Genomic DNA, 27580 nt, shown 5'->3' on the forward strand with positions numbered 1-27580 from the left:
CCCTTTCCCCGCCCCCCGGCGGGGCGTGCCCGGAAGCGGCCCGGGAGGCGGCGGCCGCCCAGCGCAGCGGGCCGGGGCCGCTCGCCCGCCGCCATCGCCGCCATGGCCTGCGGCACCTCGGCCGCCGAGTGCCTACGGGAGTGGGAGGAGCTGCAGGACGGCTACCAGCGCATCCAGGTACCGCCGCCGTGCCCGCGGGCAGCCGCACCCCGCCGGCTACCGGCCCCCAGAGACCGAGAGGAGCTTCCCCCGGGAGACCCGGGCCCGGTGACCTCAGCCACCGGTCGGGCAACCGCCACCGGTCGGCGCCGAGGGCGGAGGGACGGCTCCGCCGTTGCGTCAGGGTTCGCCTCGTCCCCCAAGCACCGCGGTGGGGACGGCCGAGCCGGGGCGCCCCGGGGTTACTGTCACCGGGGGTGAAAGCTCCTCCGCGGGGCGGGGGGGGGGGTGTGTGTGTGTGTGCCCCGGCAGCATCCCTAACGGGTGCCGGGGGCAAGCGGGGTCTCCCTGCTCGGATTCCGGTCGCTTTTCCCGCTGTTCCCCTGCCCCAGCCCTCGGTCACGACTGATAAACGAGCCCTTGTGCTTCTGGGAAAAGGGTTTCCGAGCAGGGCAGGGGGTGCCAGGCTGTGCCGGGGCACCGCCAAGGAGCTGGACACAGGAGTTTGGCAAGAACCGGGGCTTTCCAGGGCTGGGGCAATCTAATTATCCAGCCTGCGATGGACGTGGCGTGGAGACACGAGGTCTCTGGGCTTTTAAAGGCTTGGAGTGGGGAGCAGCACTGCCTGGCATGGCACGGCTGGGAATGAGCTACGCAGATGCTGTTTCACACTACTTATCGCTCCTCTCAGCCCGGCTCCAGCAAGCCCAAAGCCAGCCTCACAGCAGAGCCGGCCAGCAGAGCGGAGACAGCCAGGAATCCGGTCACGCTACAGCCAGGTGCCTTGTCCCAAGAGCCTGCCTCCCTCGACCTCAGGCACCCTCCCTCCGGTGCCCCGTCACCCACCAGGGCTGGCCAGGGGCTCTGTGCTGGGAGAGTGACTGGTATCGGAGATGTTTCCACCTGCTTTGTGTAATCCCCAGGGCGCTCGCTGCCAGGGGAAGGAGTGGGCAGGCTTCAGCTCAGGCAGGGGTCACCCAAGGAAAAGATTGGCTAACCATCTTCTGCTGCGGTTCAGCTCAACCAGCTGCATCTGCACCAGTTCCCTTTCCCCCTCCTTCCCCCCCGGGAGCGGGGCAAAGCGGATGTTGTTGCGGTCACGTTGCAGCTGTACCCAAATCTGGGGCAAGGGAGGCTTTGAGAAACCTCCTCTTGCTCCATAGGGGTTGTGTGGATGTCCCAGGTTGCCCGCTTTGAACTCTGCATGCAGCTGCACAGTGCCCGCCCTTTCCTTTGGGAACGTTCTCCTGGAGGGGCTCCTGATCCAGGCTGTCTCCAAGCGTGGTGCTCGGACGCTGGCACGTCTAAAGGAGTTGTCACAAAAGCTGCTCGCTCTCAGTTAACTCCAGAGCAATAGGAGATGACTCCAGATGGGAGCAGGAAAGCTTGATGGTCAAGCAGGGCATGTCCCGTGAGAGATCAGGGACATAAATCACTGCTGGGGGAGCCAGGGCTATCTGGGATCTGTTCCCACCTTTCTGCTGTTTGTCACCAGAGGGAGAATGAGTTGTTTCCCTCCTCTGCGTCTTGGTTTCACCTTTCTCCTTTGGGAACAGCTTTGAGATCTGCTGATAAAGTGCTCGATAAGAGCTATGGAGGCTAAAATGTGTGTGCGTCAAGGTCTAGTCCAAGGGTTGTTGTGAGCAGCATTTAATTCCACCTGGGGGAGGTGGCATTCAGGCTGCCTGTGGTCGAGGTGAGGCTGTTTTCCAGCTGACCTGGACAAGGAGCATTGATCCAGCACGCTCTCTCCTCTTCTTTCCTTTCTAAATATAGCAGAAGAGTGGCATCTAGCCTTACCCAGGTGCGGTTGGGTTACCGCCGCACGAGGAGCCAGGCAGTTGGCTGCAGCCCTGCTGCAAGTCTGTCCCCTTTGTCCAGCTCATTGATGGGCTCCTTCCAGCTTCCCTGGGGTGCTCAGGGTGGAGCTCCAGAGCCACGAGTTGGGGCAGCAGCAGGTGCTGCATGAACCTCCAAGCAGAAAGTGCTGCTCATCCTGTCCCTGCAGTCAAAGCCACTGCTCCCGGGTGGCTGTGGCCCTCAGTTGTAGCTCTGGCCCCAGCAGCCTTTTTTTCCAAGTCTTTCCTATCCCCTGTGCCGCAGTCAATGGTTTCCCAGCCATGGGAGCATCCCTGGAGCGGGACCGCATTGCTGGCTGGACTTTCAAAGCCCGCAGCTACAGGGGGGGCAGACGCAAGCCATGTGCGAGGGCAGGACCAGCCTGTGCCATGCGGATGTGTCTGCACCTGCAGATAACTTCCTTGGGATTGGGGATGGGTGTCCTCAGTGCCTGTTTCTGCCTCCACCGAAGCAGGGGTGGCTGCAGGCTGTCCCCAAACACACCTGGCTTTCTGCCTGCAGTTTCTGCCCACCTCTTGTCTTACCCAGCTGCTGCGCAGGTGAAGTTAAAGATGGTTTTTCACAAATGCATCAACAGATGCCCCACAGGGGACCCAAGGACAGGGATGGCTGGGCAGGCAGCTGTAACGTATGCCGGTCTCTCCTCAGGATAATCACAAGCTGTACAAGCAGAAACTCGAGGAGCTAACCAAGCTCCAGGATGGGATCTCGAGCTCCATCGCACGGCAGAAGAAGCGGCTGAAAGAGCTGTCGTTGTCCCTCAAAAAGTGAGTTGGTCTCCTGTGATGGTGCAGGGCAGGAGGGGAAAGCAGCAAGGACGGGGCTATTGAAGTCTCACGGCTCTGTCTCCAATACAAACATTACTGCAGCCTCACTGATAGCAAAGCACTGTGGAGGTCTGGACTCACCTAGGCAGGTCTTCCTCAGCTTCCCTTTCCTCTGCTCTGGTTTGTGCCTTGTTTGCAGTTCAGAGCTTGCAAGGGCTTTGCAGGTAACTTGAACTGCCCCCCTCCTGCACAAAGCTCTCTCCATCCTTCCTCGAGGGTGAGAAGACCCGTCTGTGTCTGGCCTCACCTTGCCCTCGTTCCTGCTTCCTTTTCTTGAGCAACATCCCAGCCTGACAGAGGAGCTCGCCCTGCAGATGGAGTTGCGGACTTGCCTCCAGCCCATCTTCCCTGTCCTTGGGGTGTCCTTGTCTGAGACAGTCATGTATCGAGTACCAGCACGTGCTGATTGTGTTACAGAGGCTGTCCTGATGCCAGCATCGTGTTTCCTCCCCAGATGCAAAGCCCACGTGAGTCCCGAACAGGAGGAGTCCATCCAAGAGACCCAGAACCTAATAAAAGAGAGGCAGAACGTTTTCTTCGAGATGGAGGCCTATCTGCCAAAGAAGAACGGGTAAGAGGCGCCTCGTCTCTGGGTGAAACACCAAGTCCTCCCTCCATGTCCCTGCGGCTGCAACGCGCAAACCTGCTGTCACCCTGCTCCCAGCAGCATCACAGCTGCGCTGCTCTGCTCGAGCTCCCCAGAGGACGCCTGGGCAGGAGCCAGGCTGAGCCTCTGCAGCGCTGCCCTCGTCCCCCTCGCTCCTCTGCCTGCTCGTGGCCCTTCACCCGCCCTCGAACGGCAGCCGTGCACAGCGGGGAGCCCCGGCAAACACCCCAGTGCTCACGGGAGGTGGGGTGTGTGCTCGGCCACCCGTCCCGCTGCCCTTGGGAGGAGATGCCAGAGCGTTTGTGCCAGTCACGCTGCCTGGCAGCTCCGAGTGGAAAACAGCTGGCGGCTCGTTCCCTGCCCCACAGCGTCAGCGGTGGCACGAGAGGGGACGGCTCTGCCTCGCCTCCGTAGCAGTGCTGCCAGCTCCCCGTCCTAACGCCTCTGCTCTCTCCCCAGGTTGTACCTGAGTCTGGTGCTCGGGAACGTGAATGTCACGCTGCTCAGCAAGCAGGCCAAGTACGGTCCTCTCGTCGCTGCTGCCCTGTGCTTTGCCTGGCTTGGGATCCCCTTGTCGCCAGGAAACAACAACTCCTCCCAGGCTGAACTGCTGCATGTGCAGACACATGGCTGGCCTGACCTGCCTGGTGCAGATTCCCCTCCCGGGCTGTCCCCTGCTTCCTTTCCCAGAATCAGCTGAGTCCTCACCTCCTCCTTACGCTCCTGCTACGGGGCTGGGATGGACCGCTAGCTCTGACGAGCTAAATAGGATCCTTCACCGAAGCCATGTCCAGGTTTCCCCTGTGTTAGAGACTTCCAGGAGAGACAGACTTGTGCAGTCACTAGCAAGCCCCCTCCTCTTCCCCTGGGAAACAGCAATAGCTGATTTTGGCCTACAAGAGCCCCCTCTATGCTGGGACACTAATGCCAGAGGTGTCCAGCCAGGAGCCTGTGTCCCCCTCTCAGTCCCCCAGGCCTCCCCTTGAAGACCTGAGCAGAGGCCAATCTGTCCAGCTTCCCCAGAGTCCTCTGCACCACCCGCCAGGTTGGTGGTGTCTTGAAGCTGTCTCACCTGTGTGAAAGCGGCCTGGTGTGCTCTCCTCTCAGAAATACCCAGGGGATAGATTTTTCCTGAGCATGTCCCAGAGGTTCCCAACAGAACAACAGTTTTGTCCAGCCAGATGGGACAGGAGGACACAGGCTTTCAGCAGCCACCTTGCTCCAAGCCTGTCCCTGTGCTTCCCTGCAGGTTTGCATATAAAGATGAGTACGAGAAGTTCAAGCTCTACCTCACCATCATCTTACTCATTGTCTCCTTCTCCTGTCGGTTCCTTCTCAACTCCAGGTGAGTCTGGCTTGGATGCTCTCTGTAAGGGGCCAGGCAGAGATTTCCTCCCAGGGCCCATGTCCTCTCCCATCCCGAAAGGTCCAGAGCTGAAGAAGAGATCCTGACAAAGGATCTGGCAGCTGCCCTAGAGGTGGGGTGGCTTTTGTGGCTGCTGCGGTCTCGCTGTGACCGTGGTGGAGAAACGGGTCTCCCTGCCCGTAGGGTGGCTGGGTGTCCTGCAGTGACGGCTGTCTCAGTGCCCGTGCCCCCAACACACGGGCAATGGCTCTGCTGCTGGCTTTACACCCCGCTTTGTTCCCCACCAGGGTGACAGATGCCGTCTTTAACTTCCTCCTGGTGTGGTACTACTGCACCCTCACCATCCGGGAGAGCATCTTGATCAACAATGGATCCAAGTGAGTCTCTCGGGCTCGGGGAGTGGGGCGTGCAACGAGTTGGTCCTTCTTTGCAAGGCCGGGGAGTTTGGACCCGCCGTGTAGCTCTGTGCTTCCCGAGGGAGCAGCTCCCTCCTACTCAGGGTGTGTAGCAAACCCTGGTAATGAGCTGTACCAGGCGCGAGGAACTCCCCATGCGGAGGCGGTGCGGGAAGAGCCCCGGCCCCTGGGTGCTGCCTAGACCGGAGGCACTGGGTCCTGCTCCACACACGGCCGTTTCACAACCAGCCCTGCTCCTCGCCTTGCCCTGGGAGCTGGAGGGCGGCTGGCGCTGGGTTGGCTCTCCTCTCCTGGTGCGTGTTTGGGTCTTGATTCGTGCTTAAGACCTGACGCCCCTTCTCTGTGTCTGCCTTCCAGAATCAAAGGCTGGTGGGTTTTCCATCACTACGTCTCCACTTTCCTCTCAGGTGTCATGCTGACATGGTAAGTCTGCGTCCCCCTGTCTTTTGGCTGTAGACACCCCAGCCTACTTGGGCTGCGGCCAGCTCAGACAAAGTGGCCTTCACTGCCCTAAGCCATGGCTGTAGTCCTGCTCTGTGGATGTTGTGGTCTAACAGTCAATGCCACACGTTCCTCTCCAGGCCCAAGCACCCTAAACAAAAGCAGCCGTCAGCACCTTTGCGTGGCAGGCAGCGCAGGCAGGGTCCCTGGGCTGGGAAACACAATCCCCTGCACTGCAATTCCTGTGGAAGGGCTGTCTCAAATCCCTGATTTGGTGGGAGCCGGGGCGAGGCGGCGGTGCCCCTACCCTGGCTGTGGGGTAGGCAGGGCTGGCTGCTTCCCCTTTCAGCCCCACATCCCCCAGCCAGCACCGTCTCTCCGCAGGCCGGATGGGCTCATGTACCAGATGTTCAGGAACCAGTTCCTCTCCTTCTCCATGTACCAGAGTAAGTGCTGCCGTGTGTGCTGGGACCACGGCTGGCTTCAGAGGCCGAGCATGCCTGCCCAGCTCTGCAATATGTGGAGGCCTGGCTGTAGCTGCTCAGAGCTCTCGGCTCACCTGGGTTTTCCCTTGGCCTCTGTCCTGCCCTCCACCACCCTGGCACTGAGATGGTGTTTGAAGTCATCTCAGAGCTGATTCTGGGGCCAGGGGACGATGCCTGGGCATCTGCTGATCACATTCGCGCTCTCCTCGCAGGCTTTGTGCAGTTCCTCCAGTACTACTATCAGAGCGGGTGCTTGTATCGGCTGCGAGCGCTGGGCGAGAGGCACAACATGGATCTGACTGTGGGTAAGCTGGGATCTTCCCTGACTGGTTGTCCCAGTCCAACTGGACCTGCCATTGCCGCAGGGCCCGTGGCTGCTAGCAGCCTTCCTCCCAGCACCAGACAGGTGCTCAGCTAACTGGGAGCTGTGGTTTCTGTTAAGGCAACGGTGACCGTTATTTTTGGTTTGAGGTTAGTTTGGCTGCAGTTTATCAGTGGCAATAACGGTAAAAGCTACAAATAAGCCAGAACGCCACGAGCAGCATCTGCTGTGAGGCAGCAGCACTGGGGAGATGCTCTGTCCCACAGGCTGGACGCCCTCCTCCTCCTGCTCTCCTGGGGTCACCGGCCCCTGGCTGGCTCCCTCAGGATGCGAGGTAGCAGTGGATGTGGCTCCTGGCATCCGAGCTTCCCCCAGGAAGCTGCTTCACAGACGGAAAGCCTCCCTCCAACACCCACGTACTTGTGGGCTGCCACCTCCCCGGCCCCTGCAACACAGAGTGCTCAGGCTGAGGGATGGCAGCTGCAGGCAAGGGCAGCTCTACCAGAGCAGCTTCCTCCAGAGGCCCACGTTAGATTAGCACTAGGAATCCCTGCCACAGCCCTCCCTGCGAGTACAAGCGCCCACGGTGAGGCTGTGTTAGCCTGGCAGGACCTTCTCAGCCAGGTACGGGGTGGCCACCAAACCTCCCTGCCTGCAACCTCAGGAGCTGGGCTCTGTCTGGTCCCCCAGCTAGTGTGTTCTCAGGTCTTCATGCAAACCTTCATCCTTTGCAGAGGGCTTCCAGTCCTGGATGTGGAGAGGCCTCACGTTCCTGCTTCCCTTCCTCTTCTTTGGGCAGGTGAGTCTGCACTGATCCTTGCAGGGACATGCAAGAGGCCAGAACCTCAGGTGGGAGCAGATCGTGCTGTATTCTCAGCTGCACTGGGCAGCCTGGATATCACACAGGTCCCCACAGGCTGCTGTGGCCATGTGATACAGATGCCAGGGGCAGGGAAATGCTTTCAACAAATGCTGAGCCTTTTCCTCCAAAGCACCCACCACCTCCATGACTTGGCTAGTGAGCTGGGGAGGACCTATGGGGCTGCTGGTCGTTCTGCCAAGTGCTTAAGCGATGGGCAAAATACAGCTGAAGTGCTGGCTCCGAGAACCCTTTGAAAACCCTTCTGCAGCTGCTGCTGCTGAAGGTCGAGTTCTTTCTTGGTCAGATCATTTAGGCCAATGGCCAAAAGCAGTAGGCTGATCTGAGGCTTCCTCCTGGCTGTTGGGCTCCAGAAGGTGGCAAGAAAGGGGAAGACGTCCCAGCTGGGGTCCTCTGGCCCCAAGCCTGGACGGGGTTTCACTGCATGCTGGGGCAGGCTGGCCTCAGGTGAGGTCTGCCTGGGGCTTGCGCCCAGAGGGAGCAGCTGGATAAACATCAGCATGGGGTCGAGCCTCTGAAAGCAGAAACTCCCCTAAATCTCCTCTCTCTTGCAGTTCTGGCAGCTCTACAATGCTGTGACCCTCTTCCGCATGATCCAGCACCCGGAATGCAAGGAGTGGCAGGTAAGGGGGCTCCCAGGCAGTTGCCCTGGGGAGGGGGATGCCCCAGGCAGGTTCCCTCCTGCTGACTTGTGCCTCTGCGGCTCCCGCAGGTCCTCATGTGTGGCCTCCCCTTCTTCATCCTCTTCCTGGGGAACTTCTTCACCACCCTCCGCGTCGTCCACCAGAAGTTTCAGAACAAGAACAAAGACACGAAGCGGAATTGAAGCGGGGGCAGCGTGGGGGTCAGGACTGTTTCTCCCCACCGGCTCTATCTCCCATCCCCATCTTCTCGATGCCGTCCGGACTCTGGTGTCTCGCCCCATTCCTTGGAAGCCTGGGTGTGGGACAGAGCTTGGGGCCTGCTCGCGAATAGACCGCGTGTTCACTGCGGTGCTGGATCCGTGCCCGAGTCACTCACCTGGAGTCAGGAGCGTCCTGCAACTCCTGTCCCGTCTGCCTTCCTCCTCCAGGAGAGCAGGGTGCCTGGGGCAGCTGCTCCCCTCCCCTCTGCCCTGAAGACATTTACTGGGATGGTTCTCTGGGGTCAAGCCCGGCTCTGCTAGCACCCCCCACCCCACTGCAGGCAGGGGGCAGCCCGGGGTGCCTGGCTTGCATCAACTCCCTTGGGACAAGGCAGGGTCCAGGGCTGATGGCTGCCTCCCACAGCTCCTGGGGTGGCCAAAGCTCTCCCCCTTCTCTCCCCAGCCCTGCAGCCAGGGCAGCTCCTGCATGTTGAAGGCAGAGGTTAAAAAGGCCCTCACATCTCATCGGCTGCAAGTAATCACTGCCCTGGCAGCCTTCTTTGCTTTCAAGTGCAGCTGGAGGCCGTGCAAAAGCACTGCCTTCCAGGGTGTATTGTACCCCAGTTCCTCCTTTACCTTCAAGCCACAGGGCAGAGGAGCTGTGGGAGCACCACGAGTCTGAACCAGGCTTCACGCTGGAGCCGTGCAAACAGCACCCTGATCTCACATCTCTGGAGGATGTGCACGTAAAAATAAAGGGAAGGTGCTGCCTCGGGTTGCCAGGGTGGTCTCGGAACAGCTTGCATCCTCTGAGTGGGCCTGACACTATGTGTCAGGGGGAGGGAATAAAAGCCATCTCCAAGTGCCCCCCACAGCACCCTGGGGTGCAGGGTGCAGTGGGGACGGGAGGGCAGAGCTGCAAGCTCCCTCCTGTGGCACCCCATGACCCGCACAGCCCCGTGCCACAGGCTGTGGCCAGAGCTTTGGCCAGCCGAGCCAAGCAGAGCCCAGCAGGACTTCAGTGTCCCTGCAGACTAGGGGAAGAGAAGCCCTGTACTACCACCAGGAATGCCTGAAGTGCTGGGAACCAAACAGCATGTCTAGCACAGCTGTGCCTCATTCCAGAGCCACCCACCACCCCCCAGATGCCATCCTCACTGCTCTGCCAGGGCTCAGCACCCCAGGGCAGGGGCTGCCCCCAGCTCCAGCACAGACTAAACCAGGAATTGCAGCCTGTTGCCCAGGTTTCCTCCTGGTTAGCAGCCCATTGCTCCTCCTGCCTCCCTCTTCCCTCTGACTGAGTAGAGAGAGGGCAAGAAGCAAACTACAGAAACAGTATTTTTATTCCAAGGGCAAATGTATTTAAATAATTTACAGTCATTGGACAGCCTGAAAGTTTTGGGTTCTTTTCCATGATTAAATCACAAAGATGTTAAAATAAAAACTATTTAAAAAATGACCGTATGCACCATGAGGGAGGGGCTGGGCACAGGGGAGCTGCCGGCTGCAGGGAGCAAGCAGGGTCCCTGCGGAATGAGAGCCCCCCAAGACTGGGTCTCTTCCAGAGGGGAGAGGAACCACCCTCTCCCCGCTGCGTGCTGGAGCAAAGGCAGGCAGCAGGGGAAAGGAGCAGGGTGCCTGCGGGGTCCTGGTGATGTGGGGCAGCTCCATGCCCAGAGCCAGCTGCCAGCCCCGCATCCTGCCGGGATGTCACAGGGTGGGAGGGAGGCGAGGACAGATGGCTGCCCCACGCCATGCCCTCACGCCAAACCCACAGGGCAGGGGGCTGCCGGCTCCTCCACCCCTCTGCTGTCCCCAGGCTGCCCGTACCAGCAGGCCAGGGTGGTCTCCAGCCCCAGGGGATAAGGCAACACCTTGTGTTCAGGGAAGGACCCCAGAGCTCCCCTGGCACCGTCCCTCCCTCCTGCCCCACGTTAGCTGTGTCCCTTGTCCCTGACCTCAAGGCAAACGCTGGTGCCATGAGGTGCTCCCTGGGGTGCCGGGGGCACCGCAGCTCCTGGACAACAGCCTGAGCTACCCCTCTGCCCCTCTCAACCCCTTCCACCCCCCAGGGTACACAGCCTGACCCGGGGGGCTGCTGTGGCCCAGGAGGGGTTGGGAGTGACATTGGGGTAGCCGTGGGCTAGGGACGACACTGTCACTCACAGCAGTAGTGGGCGAGCAGGCACTTTCCACCTCCCACGGGCCCACGCCCGGGGACCCCGTTCTCTCCCCAGCCCCGCCAGCCCCGCTCTTAACTCCAGACGTCCAAAGAGTACCGGCCCTTCGTCATCAGTTTCTTTACATAGTCCACAGCCTGGGGCTGGCTCATGTTCCCAAACTCAGCCACGATCTCATAGAAGGTGTTCTGCACGTCCCGGGCCATGTTGCGAGCATCGCTGGAAACAAGGGTGATCATGAGTGAGGCAGTAATACATCAGAGCCACAGAGCCCTGGTCGCCTCTCAACACCCAAACACGGACAGTTCGCTCACCCCAGCCCGTCTGCCTGGCCGCTTGCCCTCCCCTGGAACAAGGGCAGCGTAACCCTCCCAGGGCTTGTAATGGCACAAGTGGGTAAACTGAGTCACGCTCGTTTTCCTGAGAATAGCAATGTTTTCCCAAAGTCCCTTCCCTGCCACCAGACCTACCCGCACACGTAGATATGAGCGTTCCCCTCATTAACCAGCTTCCAGATGTTTTCCTTGTTCTTCTTCAGTAAGTGCTGAACATAAACCTGGCAGGAAACAAGGTGGGAGTGAGGCAAGAGGAGCAGAGCCCCATGGCCTGTGGCGTGGGAGAGGAGGAGAAGCCAAGCCCATGCTCGTGGCTCCGAAGACAGTGAAGGTGCTGGGTGCTCCTGTGACTGCCATGGGCTTTCCCCAGCAGTGAGGCTCCAGGCTGGGAGTCTCCAGCCCTCAGGGCCTTTTCTTCCCCTGCTGCCACGGGTGGGAGTGATGGTGGGCAGCACGAGCAAGCGGCTGGGGGACTAGAGCAGTACCTTCTCAGCCTGGTCCCTGGAGAAGGCGACGTTGAGCTGGGTGAGGACTCCCTCCTGATGGAAGCGAGCCAGCTCCTCGCGGTACAGGTAATCCTCACGCTCGCGGCGGCAGCCGTAGTAAAGCACCGTCTCGCCCACCTCTTTGCCTGCAGAGTCACACAGCACGCATCAGCTGGCTCCCTGCAGCCCCCAACCTGGCCTCCCCACCTCCCTTTGTCCTGCCAACCTGGGGGAGGCAGAGCTGCGCGACTGCTTCTGTTCATAAGAGGAAGCTCAAGACTGATTCCCAGAAGTACCCATATGCTTTAGAAATGAGTCTAAGCGACTTGACTGTGGTTATTCGGAGACGTGGTGGCAGAGGTCAGAGAACTGGCTCAGGTCTATCTGTCCCCTCAAACATCCTCTGTGGCCAAGAGGAGGACAAAGCATCCTCGTGCTGGGCAAAAACACTTAGCTGCTGTTCACCCTGCTCCACCACCTCTGCTTTTTGCTAGACCCGTCAGCGATGTGAGCAGCACAAGCTGCACCTTGGAGGCACCAAATGGCCCCGCAGAGCGCCATCCTGCAGCACCTCCAGTCCCCAGGGAAGTTTCTGGGCACTCACCTTGCTGCTTCAGCCAGGCCCGCTCCTGAATGAAGCCAATAAAGGGGGCTATGCCAGTCCCTGGTCCGATCATGATGACGGGCGTGCTGGGTTTGAAGGGCAGGCGAAACTGCGACTTCCTGACATACATGGGCACCAGGGAGTTGCTCCCATTTTCGTCAGGCACCTTGTTCTTGAGCCAGTTGGTGGCCACCCCTTTGTTCAGGCGTCCCGTCTTGGTCTCGTACTCCACTGTCACAGCACAGATGTGGATGGCGTTGGGGTGAACCTGCAGGGAAGGGATATCCGCATCAGGCAGAGAGCGAGCCCCAGCAATCCCACAGCTCAGTCCCTTGTGCTCAGGGATGGGGAGAAGTTTAACCTAAGATTAATGCTGGGACAGCTATTCCTCCCCTGGCAGACCAAACCTCCAGGCATGACCCTGTGAGGCTTCTGTCTGGTGCCCAACTCATCGCTGGACCACTGAGCTTTCCTCAGTATTGCCAACAACCTCAGGGCTTCAGGCGCAAAGTAAAGAGTAAATTTCGACCAACCCCTAAAATGCCACCTTGCTTCCAAGCCCTGATGGCAAGACCTATGGGCGAAGAGAAGCAGGGCTGCAGGGAGGGCGGTGATATCAGGGCGCAGCTGGCTGTAGTGTGGGACCCTCTGCAGACCCTCTGGAAGTTGGGATAACCCCCTCTTCTCATGCACAGAGGCAACTAAAGCTGCCCCCCTCACAGAAAGTGTCGCCAGGGCAAGTTCCCCATGTCTGGTCCCCAGCTGAGATGGGGACCACAGCATTGCGGAGCTGAAATGGTCTCCCAGCAGCCTCAGTCCCTGCTGGAAGCACACTCACCTTGGAGGAGGAGGCGATGGAGTAGTAGCGGGCCTGCAGGCGGGGCAGGAGCTCACACAAGTGGTCGATGGGGGGGCGCAGCGAGGGCATGTCCTGCAGGATGGCCAGGATGTTCCTCCGGGCCTCCACCACCCAGCTGAGGTAAAGAGCCTGTGGGCAAGGAGGGCACATGCATGACAGCTTCCCTGCCTGGCAAACACTCCCTCAGCTCTCTGCACGTGGTGCCCAACGGTCCTGGACCCCTTTTGGGGATCCCCCAGCACCCAGTTCAACCCAGCAGCTTTGCTGGGAAGGCCACAGCTCCCACCTTCCCCTCAGCAGCAGATGATGCCATTTTGCGGAGGCGCTCCTGCTCGCCGGCATCCGTGGCATACTGGGCCAGCTCATAGAGGACATTGGTGCGGGGTGGGTTGGTGATGTCCAGGTAGTATGTCAGGGCTGTACGGTAGGATGTGGGGCAGGGGAATGGATGTTTCTTATTGGATTCCTCTGGAGAAGAGGGAAAAAAATAAATAAATTAAAAATCAGCAACCACATGCTGTCATGTTAGAGATTTTGTGCCAGCAGCTGCATGTAGGGTATGAGAGCTGGAGACAGAGCAAGAGAACAGGCTTCAGGGAGGAGAGAGCAGCCCTAGGGCTGAATCAGCCTGTTGGCCAAAGCCCCGATCCCACACTGAAGCAGCTCCAGCACAGGGCAGCTCCCTCTCCATGCAGCTACGTCTCCCAGTAGCCCGTTTTGTATTTCACAGATGCTGCCTGACAACTTATCAACAAAAAAAATACCTCATGCTCCCCAATGGGGCTCTCTGTCCCATAATATCCATGCACAGAGGCACTCAGCAAACTCCCAGACCAAGCAGGAGGGCTGTTCTCTACAGCTAATTTGGCCTCACAGACTTAAACCTCCTTCAGATCTGGCCTCAAAAGTGTCCTTGGTCTCCTTCAGCCATGGACAGTTGTGCTCAGAGCCCCCTTGGGAAAGGTAAGCACCAGCAGTCAAGGCTGGAGACATTCAGTTCAGCAAATTAAGATGCCTGTAAGGGACAGGAATGACAGCAAGAGGCCGGACAACATGGGACACTGCACAGGGGGCCGCAGGCTCTGGCAGTGCATTAAAGCCACTTGCGCTCTTGAAACCAGGAACTCTCTCAGGCTTCTGGGCCAGCATATCTGATGCCTTAGGTCAGGCTGCACTGCTTCAGGAGTAAGATGGGCAGCAGCTGCCATGTCCTTCCTGCCAGAGGCCAGCTCTGCCGGGAACACTGCCCAAGAAGAGCTCTTTGTATCAGCATAAGTGCTCCCTCCTGGCAGTTCAGTCCCCAAGCCTGTGCCTCCTCCAAGGACTGAATAACAGCATCTTGGACATGAAGGCCCCTGTTAAGCTCCAGGGCTGCTGTGGCAGAGAGATGCTCTGGCAGGCTGATGCTCTGTAATTAGGAGTGTGCTGTTACATAATTTGCTGTTGAATGGGCACACTAAGTACATTTCACAACTGACCCACTTCAGCTGGCTCTCAGTAAGCGGGCTCTGTGCCACTGCTAAAATGGCACGGCATTTGAAGCAGCCACGGGATGTCTCTGTTTGCCTGGAGGTGCCCTACAGGACCTGAAGGTCATCTGGCTCCTGCTCTAGTGGGAAAAACAGAGGCCATAGCTGAAGGAGAACTGCTGACGCTCAGGGGTGATCCATACTCACCGTCCAAATTGTTTAGAGACATGATTGTGTCCAGATCCGTGCCCAGGATCTCACCAATCTGATTCACCAAAGAACAGTCGTTGGCTGGGTACACTGCCACATGGTCCCCAGACTCATACCTGGCATGAGAGCAGGAGGAGAGCAGGTGAAACACCACAACCGCTTCTTGTCCACCCCAAGCCTGAGCTGCTCAGCTAGAAGACAAGGGGCAGTAGGACAACACTGAGATCTGAGCTGCTACACAGTGCCTGCATAATCAAGGATCCCAAAGAGCTGGCAGCAATAGCAGAAAGGACCATTGTGAAATAATGGTTTTAAGAACCAGTTTTTTTACAAGGCACTGCCAAGATAACAGCAGTTTTGCCAGAGACTTCAATGAGGCCAGACTTGCAGCAAGGACAGGCCAACTCTCCAACAGGGAAGAAGCAAAGCTGCTCAAAACTTCTGCAGTATTTTGTTATGCTAAGCCACCCAGATTCATGGCTTTCCCACAAGCATACACAGAGGAATTTAAGCCAGCAAGAGGGTTTTTAAGAACAGGGCTTTATTCCCCCTATGCTTGTACACCTGAGCCAGGCAAACCCAGGCATGAGCGATCCCCAGCTATCACCTCTCTCATAGCTCATCTGCCCCCTCATTTTTTGAATGACTCCTAGAGAATTCTTGCAGTTGGGACTGCTCAGGTAGGACAGGTATATGCAGCCAGCTTTGGAGGGACCCAGAGCAGCCAGCTGGCATGGCCAGGCAAAGTGCAACAGCTGGGAGAAAGTCCTGACATGGGGTACTTGATATGTGGTACAGAAGTCCTGAGGGGCAGTGTCAAGTAATTACGAGAACAAGGTCCCCTTCTGAAGTGCTGGACGAGGCCAGTGCCACATCCTTGTTCTTTGCTCCTGATGCAGACTGGTCCTGCCAGAATAGAGGAGCAGTCTTCCATGGGAAACTACCTGATTTTGGAATTGGAGATATCCAGCTCCAAGTGCATAAGGTGTCGCTCTCCACCCTGATTCAGCTTGCGGTTTTCTCTAACCTGGGCCAGGAAGGGGTTCTTGGCATCAAACGGTCTGGAAGGAAAGACAAGGATCCTCTGGGTTACTCTCCTGCAGGCTCACAGTGCTTTCTGTATGCAAGCATGTTCCTTCTGCCTCCAGAGCAGGCTCCCATGATTTGAACATGGGGCTGTCCTGGCTCATGCTTCAAAGCACAAACCAAGTTATGATCCTGCTGCTACCCACACTGGCAGAGAAAACTGATCATTTTCCTTCTAAGCATGGCCCAGCAGTAAACAGCCTCTGTCCCATTAAGAACAAGTGACGTAAAAGTAGATTGGAGGAAATGTCACAGCTCAAAGAGATATTTCAGTTTGGAAATAATTTATACAGCTAATCTCCCCAAAGCAAAACTGCAAGCAACCATCACACATTAGCTACCCTGGGCGAGGAAGGGCTCTGAGTGACCTCAAGACAAGATGCTGCAAACATACCAGCCAAACAGCACATGTGAACACAGGCACCTTCTCACACACCAGTGATTCATTAACTGGGGAATTCCTGAGAGTCCCAATGAAGATCTGAGCCCATTTCTCTTGGGCAGACACCTGCCACATGGTTACATTGCAGAAATGACGCTGGCCACATAGCACATGTTGTTAGAAATATCAAGGACTCTGTTGGCCAAAGCCTGGCCCATGTACACCCTGCCCAGGGTGGTTTCACACTTACGGCTTCTGGTTCTCGTAGCTCTTGAGACGACCCATCTCACCAGTGTAGACTTTGTTCATGTTCACATCTGTGTGCACCACCAGCTCATACTGGCGGATGCTGGAGGAGGAAAGGGGAGAGAAAAGGAAAAAAGTCAAACTGGAAGTCACAAAGTACAGTTGGAACCATCATATGCTTTGCTGGATTTGCTGCAGTTCAAAAATAAATGCAACCTCCACCCCTTCGCTCCTCTCGAGACATTAGGAATCAGGCAGACCATGCAGAAAGCCCAAATCAAAAGGAAACATCAGCTTCAGTGGGAGCATCAGAACCCAGCAAAGCCATCCACAAAGGAACTAAACCCATCACATCCCCATCCAGAACAGAAATCCAGAGCTGGGTTCAAACTTGCACCAGGACAGGCTCAGTCCAAAACAGACCCACTCACTGATCTATTTCACATGTGCCCTCTCAAGCCTGGAAGGGGAGGCAGCGCACAGAAAGTGGACAGCAGCTCAGGGCTGATGGCACAGCCACCAGTCAGAGGTGGCCAATCTCTCTGGCACCCAGTAGAACCTGCTCCCATACCCACCTGGACTCTTCTCCTGTAGCCTCCACCCCAAAGTGCTCACACACTGCTGGCCAGAACTGCTCTCTCCAGGTGATGAAGTCTTCTTCCAAGCTATCGAGGGCAAAAGAGAGATTCAGTAACCCTGCCCAAGGGGGAACAAAGGGGTATTCCCAGAGAAGCCATCTGAGATCCCTATGGACTTCCTCCTTCACCATGGGAAAAGGCACCTGCCCTTGGATCCAGGCAATTTTGATATGTCTACATGCCCACAGATCACCAGAAGAGTATCTTCAGATCACTAAGTGGGTGGGAGGGAACTGTTGCTATACCAGCCACCCCTCTCTTCACCAGGTCTGCCAAGGAAGGCTTTGTTATTCAGACTGGCTCTTTAAGCAACTCTGCTCCTGCTTGCCCACTCCTGGCGTTAGGTCACCTTCCTAAAAGGCAGATTCCTCCATGGCAATGCTTATTTTTCTGGGTTCTGAGCCTCCCACACACAGCACATCCCTCTCATCAGATCTTGCAGCCCTTGGAGATAAAGCCACAGGCTGATGTAATTTCCCAGGTTAAGCTGCTACCCACAGGGTGCTCAGGTGACCACAGAGAGGTCCAAAAAAACCAATCATTGTCCAAGTTGGAAAATTGTCGCCTTCCACCATAAAACAAACAGTTCACAAGAAGATAGAGCTTGCCTCCTCCACAGGGATGGGTGAGTTTATCTATACAGGCTGGGTTAGCAATGGAGCTGCAGCAGGGCAAAGGCAAAGGAGGCTGCGAAGCCTCCTGGAGTATATAACTATGGTCATTTAAAGCTGATGTGGGATTTCCCAGACACCAGATCACCTAGGATACTCTAAGTATACAGGGATCTGATTGTGGGAGAGAGCAGACACACATTTAGAGACATATCAGCTCCCACAACTAGCCCTATGGAGTTTATTTCCTAGTAGTAGAGCCAATTTCTTGCCAAGGCCCCTTCCACAATGCTTTAGCCAGCTCTGACTAGCCCATCAAGCCAAGCTACTCACTTGCCATCGTCATCTCCCAGCCCAAGTTCAAAGATGCGTTGGGCTCCAAGCTCCTCCAGTCTCTTGTCCACATACTTTCCCATGGCATTGAAGTGCTCATAAGTCTTGTTCCCCAGCCCAAAGACCTAGAAGGGAACACTGGTAAGTGTGGAGAAGCAGGGGCTGGACTCTTCCCATCCAGTTGGCATCCTCTGGCCAATATCACCCAGTAAAGGATGTTGAAGACAGACAGCAAGACCTCTCCCAGCTCCCCATCAGCTATTTGTGGACCTTGAGTAAGAATCTACCACTGGCGAGTGTCTGGGCAGCAGGCACCACCACCTCCCCTGAGCCAGGCCTCAGGCGTGTCAAGAGGATGCACATACAAGGGCTGCCTGCTCCATCTCCTCGAGGGACCAGTAAGAGCCTGGACTGCCTGGAGACCAATTGCTGTCTCTTGCCTCCTACAAACCACTCAGCAAATGTCTGCTCACTGCTTTATACAGAGCAGCTTAACAGCTCCAGCAGTGGATTTTCTCCTCATTTGCAATTATTATGCTACCTAAGGAATTTGGCTGAGGTTTAGGTGAGGTGGCTGTACCTCAGCCAATTATTCAGCTCATCACAGGAAAAGTGCTACACACTCCTCCAAGAAATTTAATTTGTGGGAGAAGATCTGGCCCAGGGCTGCTCAATTAGCTTCTGAACAGCAGCAGCAGCCTGTAACACATTTACAGACCTTGTATTCAATGCCTGCTGGGCTATTTGTGGCAAGACATTACCAGCAAAGCCTTGTGATTTAGGGAGTGGAGAGAGTACTCTGACATCTGCATTAAAGCCCCAGATACATGTTTACAAGTGTCCATGAAGCTGGGGGAGAAAGACAATAGGGACCACATCCAACACAGGCATCAAGTTGCGCCTTTACTCAAGCCACGTGCAGGCACAGTGGAGTGCTTTTGACTTTCCAGCCCAAATGCAACATAAACTGAAATTGAGGCACTTACTGCAAATCGGAGACCTGACAAGTCAGCGTCGGCCTCCTGCAGCCAGTCGTAGAAGTCTTGGGCATTGTCCGTGGGATCACCTTCGCCATAAGTGGCCATGCAGAACACAGCTAAGGACTTGTCAATCTCGGAGAGGCGACTCAGGTCCGACTACAACCAAAGCAAAGAATAAACTCTCAAGGATCCCACAATGTGGTTATTGGGCAAGCCTATTCCTACAATACAGCTACCTCTGGTGTGCAGAACAGCACCACTTAACGTCAAACAACTGATTACAAAAGGGGTTGGGAAAGGCCAAACCGACCCAAAATGGCAGGGGAAATAAAGCTAACCACCCTCACTGGACTGCAAGTCAATACTTCTACCCCACCGGAAAAGAGATAGGATTTTCCATACAAGGCTTTAAGGGACCAGTATCATTGCTCACTCTGGAGAACAACACAATGTCAATGCCTCTGTCCAAGACTGCAGCAGTATGGGACCAATGCTAACTACAGAAGGAATACAGAGCAAGTTTCATGCTGCCAGCGGATGACTTGCGACTCCCAGACACTCCAGGCTACCTTCCTCTTTCAGTTGTGTTGTAGTGTTCACTCCAAATCTGTAGAATGGCAAGGACCAAGCCCAGCTCTGCATCGCTCAGGCTGATCTTTTCTTCCCTAAATGACACTACTAAAAGGGCAACTGTCCCTTGGCCAGGTTCTTTCTGGGGCTTTTTTTAGGGGACACTAAAAGGATGTTACCTATCCTGAGGCTGTTCATGGCTAAATTACCAAGTCATACTCCTCTGGATCCGCTGCCATGCCCCGGAGCCCGTAGCGATGAGCGTCTTTGGAGAGACGATTGGCAAACTCCTCTGCTGTACCCGTCTGGGAACCATAGAAAACCACTATGTTTCGCCCCTGGCGAGAAAAAGAAATCCCTGTTAAATGGCGATTACTCATTTCGCAAATGCAAGGACAAAACACATCTTGTCAGAGACAAAGAAAACACCTGGGATCAAGAGCCCTGGACTGCAACCTAACCACAAGTAGCAGTCTGCACTTGTACGGGACTCCATGTCAGGTTTGCAGCAGAAAACTCAAGGTTAAGCCGTTAATAAGAACGTGACTCTTGAGTCACCCCTCTGAGACTGACAAGTCAAACTAAAACCCAAAGCAAAGAATAAACCTTCAAGATTTATTCTCAGCCTCAAGGCTGCAGCTCAACTCCTCGAAACAGGGAACTCCCTGGATGAGAAAGCAGACTTGCCTAAGCTTTGGGAAAGTGCCTAAGCACCGGAGCTCCTCCTCTGCTGCAAGCCAGCTACTTTGAAGTAAAACAGAAGATATATCCAGCCCTTGCTTCTTCCTCTGTTTCCTCTTGTGTCCAGTCCAGCAGAGTCAAAAGCTGCCAGTTCTGTGTACAACAACTCCCATTCCAGAGCGAGCCAGTTTGGGACTCAACCACGCAGATAAACAACTGCCAGCCAATGACTTTAAAGTCTCTGCCATTTCCCTCCTGACTTTGATCTCGTATTACACTTTTTTTTCACCAAATTTTCACTTTAATTTCTTCTCTAAGAACATCTCTCAGGCATAGACTGAAAGAGCTATTCCTGTCTGTCCACACAGCCTTCCCCTGGATGCTCTTTGCAGCAGACATGTCTGTATCCAAACCAGTCCCCCTGCTGACAGCTAGACAGTCTCCAGAGGAAACTGGGAAGGACACGAGCTCCCCCACCTTCCCAGCACCCCACATAGCCAGAGCAAGAAGCTTACCGTCTTCTTCATCTTCTCAATGAAGCTGCTGTCCCTCACCGGAGCTGCTCTGAAAGACAGGAGGAACCTCCTTTCAGATAAGCATGTTCATTCTTTAAGGTCAGGAATAAGCACGTGGGGAAAAAGCGGCCCCCAGATCTCAGGAAGGCTGCCCAAAGGGGCGAGAGTCCCCATTGACCGTTGTTATTTACCCTGTCCCAGGGATGCCCATCGCTCAGCTGCAGGGCTTCTCTGCACACAACTAAGAAGCAGGGACTCTTGAGAACAGAGGGGAAAAGCTGACCCCCTGCCTTACCTCCATTGATAAACCCTCCCGCAGGCAAAGCCCAGACACTTAGCCCTGGGCATCAGGAAACCTTTACTCTATCAACTGCTCTGAGAGGTTTCATAGCTGAGCAGGTTACAAGGATCTAAACGAGCTACGATGCAAGAGTAGGTCTCCAGGTAAACCTCAGGGGCCAAGCCACAGTGGGAGAGAAGGCAATGAAGAGCTCCTTGTTTCTCCCACCACAGCAGACAGGCAAGGGATCGGTCCTGAGCCATGGCCCCCAGGGTGGATTCCCCAAGCTTGAAGTCAGACAGGGCTAAAAACCAGCTGTTCCAACCTCAAAACAGCATGCCAGATATGAGTCCCAGAGCTGGAGAGCCCTGCGGAACAGACAGATGCAGCTGATCAGACCCACAGAGCCGCCGGCAAGGCAACCGCTGCCTGCAAAGGTCCCACAGGGCTCATTCCCACACCAGGGTTTCCGTCCCCAGCGCGGATCTCTGACACAGAGACCGTTTGCATTATTGCATGGAGGTGGCTTTCTCTAGCTCAGAAGAAGGAACAACTATGACAGCATCAGAAACTTCAAAGCAGAGATTCACACTGCTATGGCTACCCTATTAGATAGGAAGCCAGAGGAGCTTTGCTATCCTAAGCACACCCATGGGTTTTCAGCGTCACAGGGTGAAAGCAACCCAGCCCTGGGGACCGTGGGAGCCACACAAGCAGGGGTGGCTCTAGCTACAGTCAGATTAGGCACTGGGGTCTTTTCAAGGCAGGATAACAAGTGCCAGGACCTCATTTGCTGTCTTCCCCACTGGAGCTTTGGTAGTGGGGAAGAACGTGGGACCCATTCCTGTTTCTCTTTCACAATGGAAGAATGCAAGGCTGGGTCTCCTGTGGGAAGAGAGAAGCCTCCAGGCAAAAAACAAATGGCTTTGGCTCCAGCCCATGTGAGAATGTGCAGAGCTCACTAACAGTTTCCTAAACTCGGCAGTCCAGAGGGAGGGATCTTTGCGGATGTGGTGAGACATTTGCAAAGCGTGCACACACACACACACACAGTGTGGCAGGGTGGAGGCTGTTCAGTAAAGCATGCCTTCAAGCACCCCTTTCTACCCAAAGGTATGAAGGAGCTCTGTAACCGGGTCTGACAGCTCCGCGCACCAACACAGGCTCATACAGCATGCATGGAAGACAAGCAAACCCTACCCAAAAAACGCTACCCAGGGCAGCTGTGCTCCCAGGAGAGAGCTGCTTCGCACCCCCCACTTCGCTCTCTCAGCAGTTAACAGTCTCCCCATGTTGTCCTTTGTCCCCTCTTGGGAACAGGGATGTCGCAAGCATCTTAAGAGAGCAGCCCCAACCCTGCCCAGCCTACCACCGGGACTGGGACTCAGGAGAGCTGCCCCCAAGCCTGCTCACAAGACTCAGCTCTCCCTTAGCTTTTGGCTTCCTGGTGAACCTCTTTGGTTTACTGCCCTCTGCAAATGAGATCCAATTAAAATAGCTGTTGGGTCAACTGCTGAACAAAATGCTTTTTAAAAGAGGAAAAAAAAAAAGGGTTTAGATCCTTTCAGCAAGCTCCCTTTGGAAGAGAAAAGGGAGCACATGGAGCTTGTCCATTTTCAAAGGAGGCAACCCTGCACTGAAGTGTTGTGGTGGAGAACAGTCTGTGCCTCAGACACAGAAGAAATAATGAGTCTGGCTTTTGAAAAAAAGGCTACACAACTCCCTGAAATTGCTTCATCAGGGTGGCTTGAAAATCTGAGCTGCAAAAATGCACAGATGCCGAAGACAGAAATGACACTCATTTTCAACAGTCAGCCTGGAAAACTTAGAAGAGAAAGCCTGTTTTCAGCAACGACTGCTCTTACAGCTTAGATAGCTCAGAGTAGCAACTAAGAGAGTTAGAAGAAGTGATGGGTGGAGGAAAGGGGATTAAGTCCATTGTAGAGCGAGTCTTTTGCTTGTACAGATTGCCTAGCCTTGGTGAGAGCCCACAGCACAAGCAAATCCCAGGGCGCTCTGTCACTTCGATTTCAGGAAAAAGAAAGGGGGAGGAAGTTCCAAACAGCTCAGCAACAATACCAAAGTCTCCGTCTCAGCTGAACACCTCTCCTTCTTCAGAAAGTTCCCATGCCCATAGCTTTCCTCCCGAAAGCATACGTACATCCAGAAGTGAGAAAGCAGCCTGGACGCTGCAGAGGAACTGAGCACCGACAGCAGAGTCTCCTCTGGAGCAGCCTGCCTCCGAGCAGAGCCTCTCCCCTTCCTTCTCCTCCTGCCCCAGAAGGGAGAGGCATCCCACTCCACCCAGCTCTGGGGAAGCAGAAGCGACCCTCCGAGTCAGAGCGATCCCGCCTGCCCATCGGGCAGATTAACTCACCTCACCACGGCCGCCTCTTCTCGTGGGGCCGAGTACACGCAGCCCATGGTCAGGGCAGGGAAGAGGCAGACAAAGAGTCGCAGGGCAGCCGTGTCCGTCTGCAAGGGGAGGTGTGGGGGGACGGATCTAACTTAGCTCTGGAGCAACACGCACACAAGCCTTTCCATTCTGCTCCTCCTGGGCATTAAAGCCAAGCGTCAGCCTTTTGTTAAGAAGAAGAGAGCCGGCACAAAAGGTCCCGGCACAGGTCATAGCAGGAGTGGTCCTGCCCGCTCAGATCCTCATGGCGGGGCTTTGGAAGTTACCAAGTGGATCCGCGCAGTCCTGAGAAACTGCAACATCTGGCAGCAGTGGCAGAAAGGAATTAGGAGTGGAGAATGAAACCTCCCAGGATCCTCCGCAGCACACATCCCTCTCCCATCCGTGTGGAGCAGAGGGACGGGACACAAAACCCTCCCCCAGCCTTGTTACCTTGGAAACTGTTTATATCACAGCTGCTTTTATATATATTCTTTTAAAAAAAAAAAAAAAAAAAGTCAATGCCGTAGCTGAATGAAACGATTCCAGACACTGCGTGAGCAACACTATGGGTAACTATGGCAGTGCCATTACGGAGGTAGCTCAAAGGAGTTTGTTCTCTTCAGGATCCTATTAAATTAAATTAGAGATGCTCGCTCTCTCGCTCTCTCTCTCGCTCTCTCTCTCTCTCTCAGGCAGCAAAGAGAGCTAATCAGGCTAAGGAGTTGGAGCAATTCCTGCCACAGGAAGCCCCACAAGCACCAGGGAATGGATTTCTCTATAGCTGCAGAATAGAGATAAGCCAATTTCTGCCCCAAACAATGTTAAAGATGGGGGGGAGAAGGGAGGGGGTGACACCCAGCATACCAATCACTATCTGGCCTGCATCTGCCCAGGGCAACAGTCTGCCCAACTCCGGAGCGGACACATGAGAAAGGAAAGAAATCTGCAAGTGAGAAACACACAGAGGAGGTGCAGCCAAAGAATAAAAATAAATTAGTGCATTCCCCAGCAATGCCCCTGCAAGGAAGCGCAGTGGCCATGGCTGCGTGGCGATCAAGAGCCGTTCTCCCTAATGACATCTGCAGAGCAGGCTGTGGGGAAAGCTGCTCCGGTGGTTTCAATTAAGTCTGAAAATGGTCAAAATGCAAGCAATCCTCAGACAGTGGTATCCTGGCCTGCCTCAAGCACACATGTATTACACAACACAGGTACAGGACATCTCGTACACAGGAAACCTCTGCATATGCTGGACTCTGCCCCTTCTCTGCGTGCTTTGGGCAGGAAAACAGCTCTGCTTGGCTGTAAGCATGAGGGATCAGCAAGTGCCCGAGCTGTGGCTGAACCCAGAGACGCATCATCAGGGCAAGATCATGATCGTTCCCGGGCCACACAGGCTGGTGAAGTCACGCAGAATGAACCCAGTCCAGGTGCCATCCAGAACAGGGTATTTTGACCATGCATCTGTTCTTCCACAATCAAGGGCAGCTGCAGCAGCGGCATTTCCTTTGCAGATCCTGCTGAGCTGATGTGGCTTAATCAAGCTATGCTGCTCAATAGCGGCTCCCAAAAAACCCAGGAGGGCATGGAGTTGCTGGACGCTGTGTTCAGGTCGGAGACTCTGCTTGCACTCTCCCACGTTGCAAGCAAACCCGTTGAAACAGCAGCCATCATCACGCGTCTGAACTGCTGTTCAGCACTTCTGTCCTCAGGTCTTCCAAGGCTGAAGCTGAAGTTGGGGGCCAAAGTGGCACAACAAAAACTGTCACCCAATACCATCAGATAAAGCAGTTCAGGACAGTTTGGCGAGTCAAGGCAGAGCAATGTGCTGAAGAAAAGCAACACCTCTTAAGGTCAAGGCTCTCCACGTCAGCCAGAGACAGACCTGCCAAGGGCTCTCTGCCTTCATGGGTCTGGGACAGCTTCCCTGCAGATGCGCCTGCCCCTGCCTGCCCATAGACCAGCTTGCTATATCCAGCCAGACACAGGCAGTGGCTGAGAGTGTGATCCTGTATCTTGCCGTTTTGCTTGTTTGTCAGAAAGGAAACTCCACCCCAGACTCAAGGATGACAGGAGGGAAGGAAATCCTGACTGAACAAGCTTGTTTTCCCCACTCATTTCCCTCCCAGTTCCAAGTGTCCCATAAAATAACACTGCAAGAGCTGCAGGAAGTCGCTGTCTGTCCTGGAGGATGGACGTGCCACCAGCCACAGTCTTGTCTTACAGGTCCACACTACCCTCAGACCAGCTTGCTACAATGACCACAGCAGGGCTGCAGTACGCAGTGGCAGGGTCAGGCTTAATGTACAGGGAAAAACTATTTCAAAGCCTCCTCACTATTTACCTGCCTGGCTGTCACTTTTCAATTATGTCAGACAACATCCGGAGCAACCTCGCCTCTCCCCCCTGGTTATCGGTGATGGGAGGTGCTCCTTTTCCACAGCTCTTGCAAGGAGCAGTTGCACGGTGCTCCCTGCTAGCCGTCTCCCATGCAGACGAAGAAGGCAGCACAGAACCCCCAGACGAAACATAGGCAAAATGCCCGTGAGTAAGCTCAAAGCCAAAACCTGCAGCCAGTCTCAGATGGAAGCCCACAGGCTGAGGTCTTGCAGCAGGACAAGGTGGTAACACGCACGCGGGGGGAGTCAGAAAGCTTCTCTGCAGCATGACTTCTCTGCAAGGTCATGACAGCCTCCAGAAGAGCTGCACGTGATGGGTGGTAGGTGGAAACAGTCACAAGGACAGTGAGCATGGGAGCTCTCTGAGTCAATCTGTGCCATGTCGGGATCTAATTTCAGATTGATAGTGCCATTTCTCCAGCCAGCTTAGCTCTCATTGCAGTGCAGCCATTCTTGTTACAATCTCCAGAGGCAACCACACACACTGATACACACAGCCTACTCTCACAGACACGAAAAGGAAAGTATCTGACCTATCCAACAAAACAAATTCCCAAGGTAAGGCCAAGCAGGCACAGATAGCCAGGCTGCTACCAGCCTCATGGGCACCTGTCTGCACAAAGTACTGCAGCCAGGGACATTTCTTCCTTTTAAAACCCTCCCAGACAGAAAACCTACTTTCCATCCTCCTGCGATACCAGCATGTGCAGCCAGCCTGAGAGTTTGTTGTGAGCTGTGTGCTACTCCTCTCATTACTCAGGGACTTCACAACAGACCTGGCATCCCAGGCTTGCCTTCAAGCAGAGGGCTCTGCCACCAGAGGAGAGGGTTATGATCTGAACAAAGTGGAAATGATGAGATCAAACCTGGTCCTTTTCAATTATGACCTGAATTACAACATAAACACTGGATGACGAGCCCTAAAAACTGAAAGCCGCATAACCCACTAAGGTAGACATACAGGTCTGAGACAACAGACCCACAACTGCTTGCTGTGTTTGATTTAGCTTTTACACACAGGGTAACAGGAGTATCAATCCCCTGCTGAAAAGCCTTGGCATATCACCAAACATCCTCATCTGAGCAGCCTATGGACAGGTCCTGCCACAGCTTCTTTCCATGCTGGGCTGTAACACTTTGAAATGAAGGACTGAGAAGTATTTCTTGCCAGAGCAGCACCCGCTAAGTGCCACGGGGAGAAAGCCACTTCACACAGGACACCTTGCTGGTGCAACTGTATACATTAAATCTTGAACCTACTGCAAGCAGCCAGACATCACCTTCCCCCTCCTTGTGGCATGGCCTTACAACCAACTACTCAGGACTAGGAGGACTACAGTCAATTTGCAGCCAACGCTACAAACCCAGAGGACTGACCTTTGTCGTGTGGTTACCTTCTGCAAAGGCCTAATAGTGGAAAGCACAGAGCTGGGCTAAGGCTGAGGCTCGCTTTCTCTCTGGGGCAAACTGCACCCACACAGGCAACAGATCCGAGGAGACTGAGGGGAAAGGTACAGCACAATGCCAGCTCCTATGGTCTCTGCTGCAGTGGGTTTCAAACTTCTATTTAGTGCTCTTACTAATGCTCCAGGAGACAGAAGGAATGAGCTAAGAGGTCCAGAAGAAAACTGATGTTAAGTTTGGTATGTGACTGAGATGAGGAACTAAATGCACCCAGACCTCCACCAACATGGCTTGCTCCTGGCCCTAAGTCCTTTGCAGAAGACAAGGTGGAACAAGGACCTCTCCCTCTCCAAATCCAGTCTCCTGCTGTGGTGGTAACCTGGCATGAAAGCCAAGCAAGTTTCACAAGAGCTGCCAAGCAGCTCGTGCCCAGGAATTATCTCCCAGCTCCCCAAGACTATTTCTTCTCTTCATAGCTAAAGGCAGATAAGACTTCTGATAGGAAACCTGCTTAAAAGCAAGTCCACTTTTCTCCAGATTTATCTAAATATGACTTTTATCAGAAAATGCAGAGAATAGCCAAAGCAATCCTTAAGAGTTCTGAAGTACAGCCAGAGGCTTTTCTGCCTTACCTAGGAAACACAAATTACTAATTTGGGCCACACGGTGGGGTAAGGCAGAACTGCAGCCTGGCTCTTCCACGGGGATTTC

The 27580-nt window shown here is 55.0% G+C and overlaps 2 protein-coding genes across 2 annotated transcripts in view; one reads left to right on the plus strand and one right to left on the minus strand.

Moving 5' to 3' along the window:
• Nucleotides 1-21: 21 nt before the first annotated feature.
• On the plus strand, nucleotides 22-9498 carry TMEM120A (transmembrane protein 120A). Its single transcript, XM_075032543.1, has 12 exons — nucleotides 22-177; nucleotides 2668-2786; nucleotides 3301-3417; nucleotides 3913-3972; nucleotides 4703-4798; nucleotides 5107-5196; nucleotides 5593-5658; nucleotides 6061-6122; nucleotides 6374-6466; nucleotides 7218-7282; nucleotides 7918-7986; nucleotides 8076-9498. The coding sequence occupies exons 1-12, from the start codon at nucleotides 103-105 to the stop codon at nucleotides 8187-8189; spliced, it is 1026 nt and encodes a 341-aa protein (XP_074888644.1). The 5' UTR covers nucleotides 22-102; the 3' UTR covers nucleotides 8190-9498.
• A 34-nt stretch (nucleotides 9499-9532) lies between these two features.
• Nucleotides 9533-27580, minus strand: part of POR (cytochrome p450 oxidoreductase) — a 31485-nt gene continuing 13437 nt past the window's right edge. Inside the window, exons 3-16 of the mRNA XM_075032541.1 lie at nucleotides 20392-20440; nucleotides 19405-19533; nucleotides 18632-18781; nucleotides 17646-17770; nucleotides 16639-16728; nucleotides 16068-16166; nucleotides 15294-15410; nucleotides 14347-14465; nucleotides 12957-13138; nucleotides 12650-12799; nucleotides 11812-12079; nucleotides 11208-11353; nucleotides 10858-10943; nucleotides 9533-10606 (exon numbers count right to left, since the gene is read on the minus strand). Of these exons, the coding sequence (XP_074888642.1) occupies nucleotides 10462-10606; nucleotides 10858-10943; nucleotides 11208-11353; nucleotides 11812-12079; nucleotides 12650-12799; nucleotides 12957-13138; nucleotides 14347-14465; nucleotides 15294-15410; nucleotides 16068-16166; nucleotides 16639-16728; nucleotides 17646-17770; nucleotides 18632-18781; nucleotides 19405-19533; nucleotides 20392-20440 (1855 nt within the window). The 3' untranslated portion in view covers nucleotides 9533-10461. The remainder of the gene's footprint in view (nucleotides 10607-10857; nucleotides 10944-11207; nucleotides 11354-11811; nucleotides 12080-12649; nucleotides 12800-12956; nucleotides 13139-14346; nucleotides 14466-15293; nucleotides 15411-16067; nucleotides 16167-16638; nucleotides 16729-17645; nucleotides 17771-18631; nucleotides 18782-19404; nucleotides 19534-20391; nucleotides 20441-27580) is intronic.

Source organism: Buteo buteo, chromosome 7 (genome assembly GCF_964188355.1).
Source record: "Buteo buteo chromosome 7, bButBut1.hap1.1, whole genome shotgun sequence".
NCBI lineage: Eukaryota > Metazoa > Chordata > Aves > Accipitriformes > Accipitridae > Buteo > Buteo buteo.

Bases quoted from the DNA above. Each gene is read 5' to 3' on its own strand.
- TMEM120A (XM_075032543.1), top strand. From the start codon at position 103: ATGGCCTGCGGCACCTCGGCCGCCGAGTGCCTACGGGAGTGGGAGGAG. The intron at 6,123-6,373 runs GTAAGTGCTGCC...CTCTCCTCGCAG, and splicing joins CTCCTTCTCCATGTACCAGA to GCTTTGTGCAGTTCCTCCAG. The intron at 6,467-7,217 runs GTAAGCTGGGAT...CATCCTTTGCAG, and splicing joins CAACATGGATCTGACTGTGG to AGGGCTTCCAGTCCTGGATG.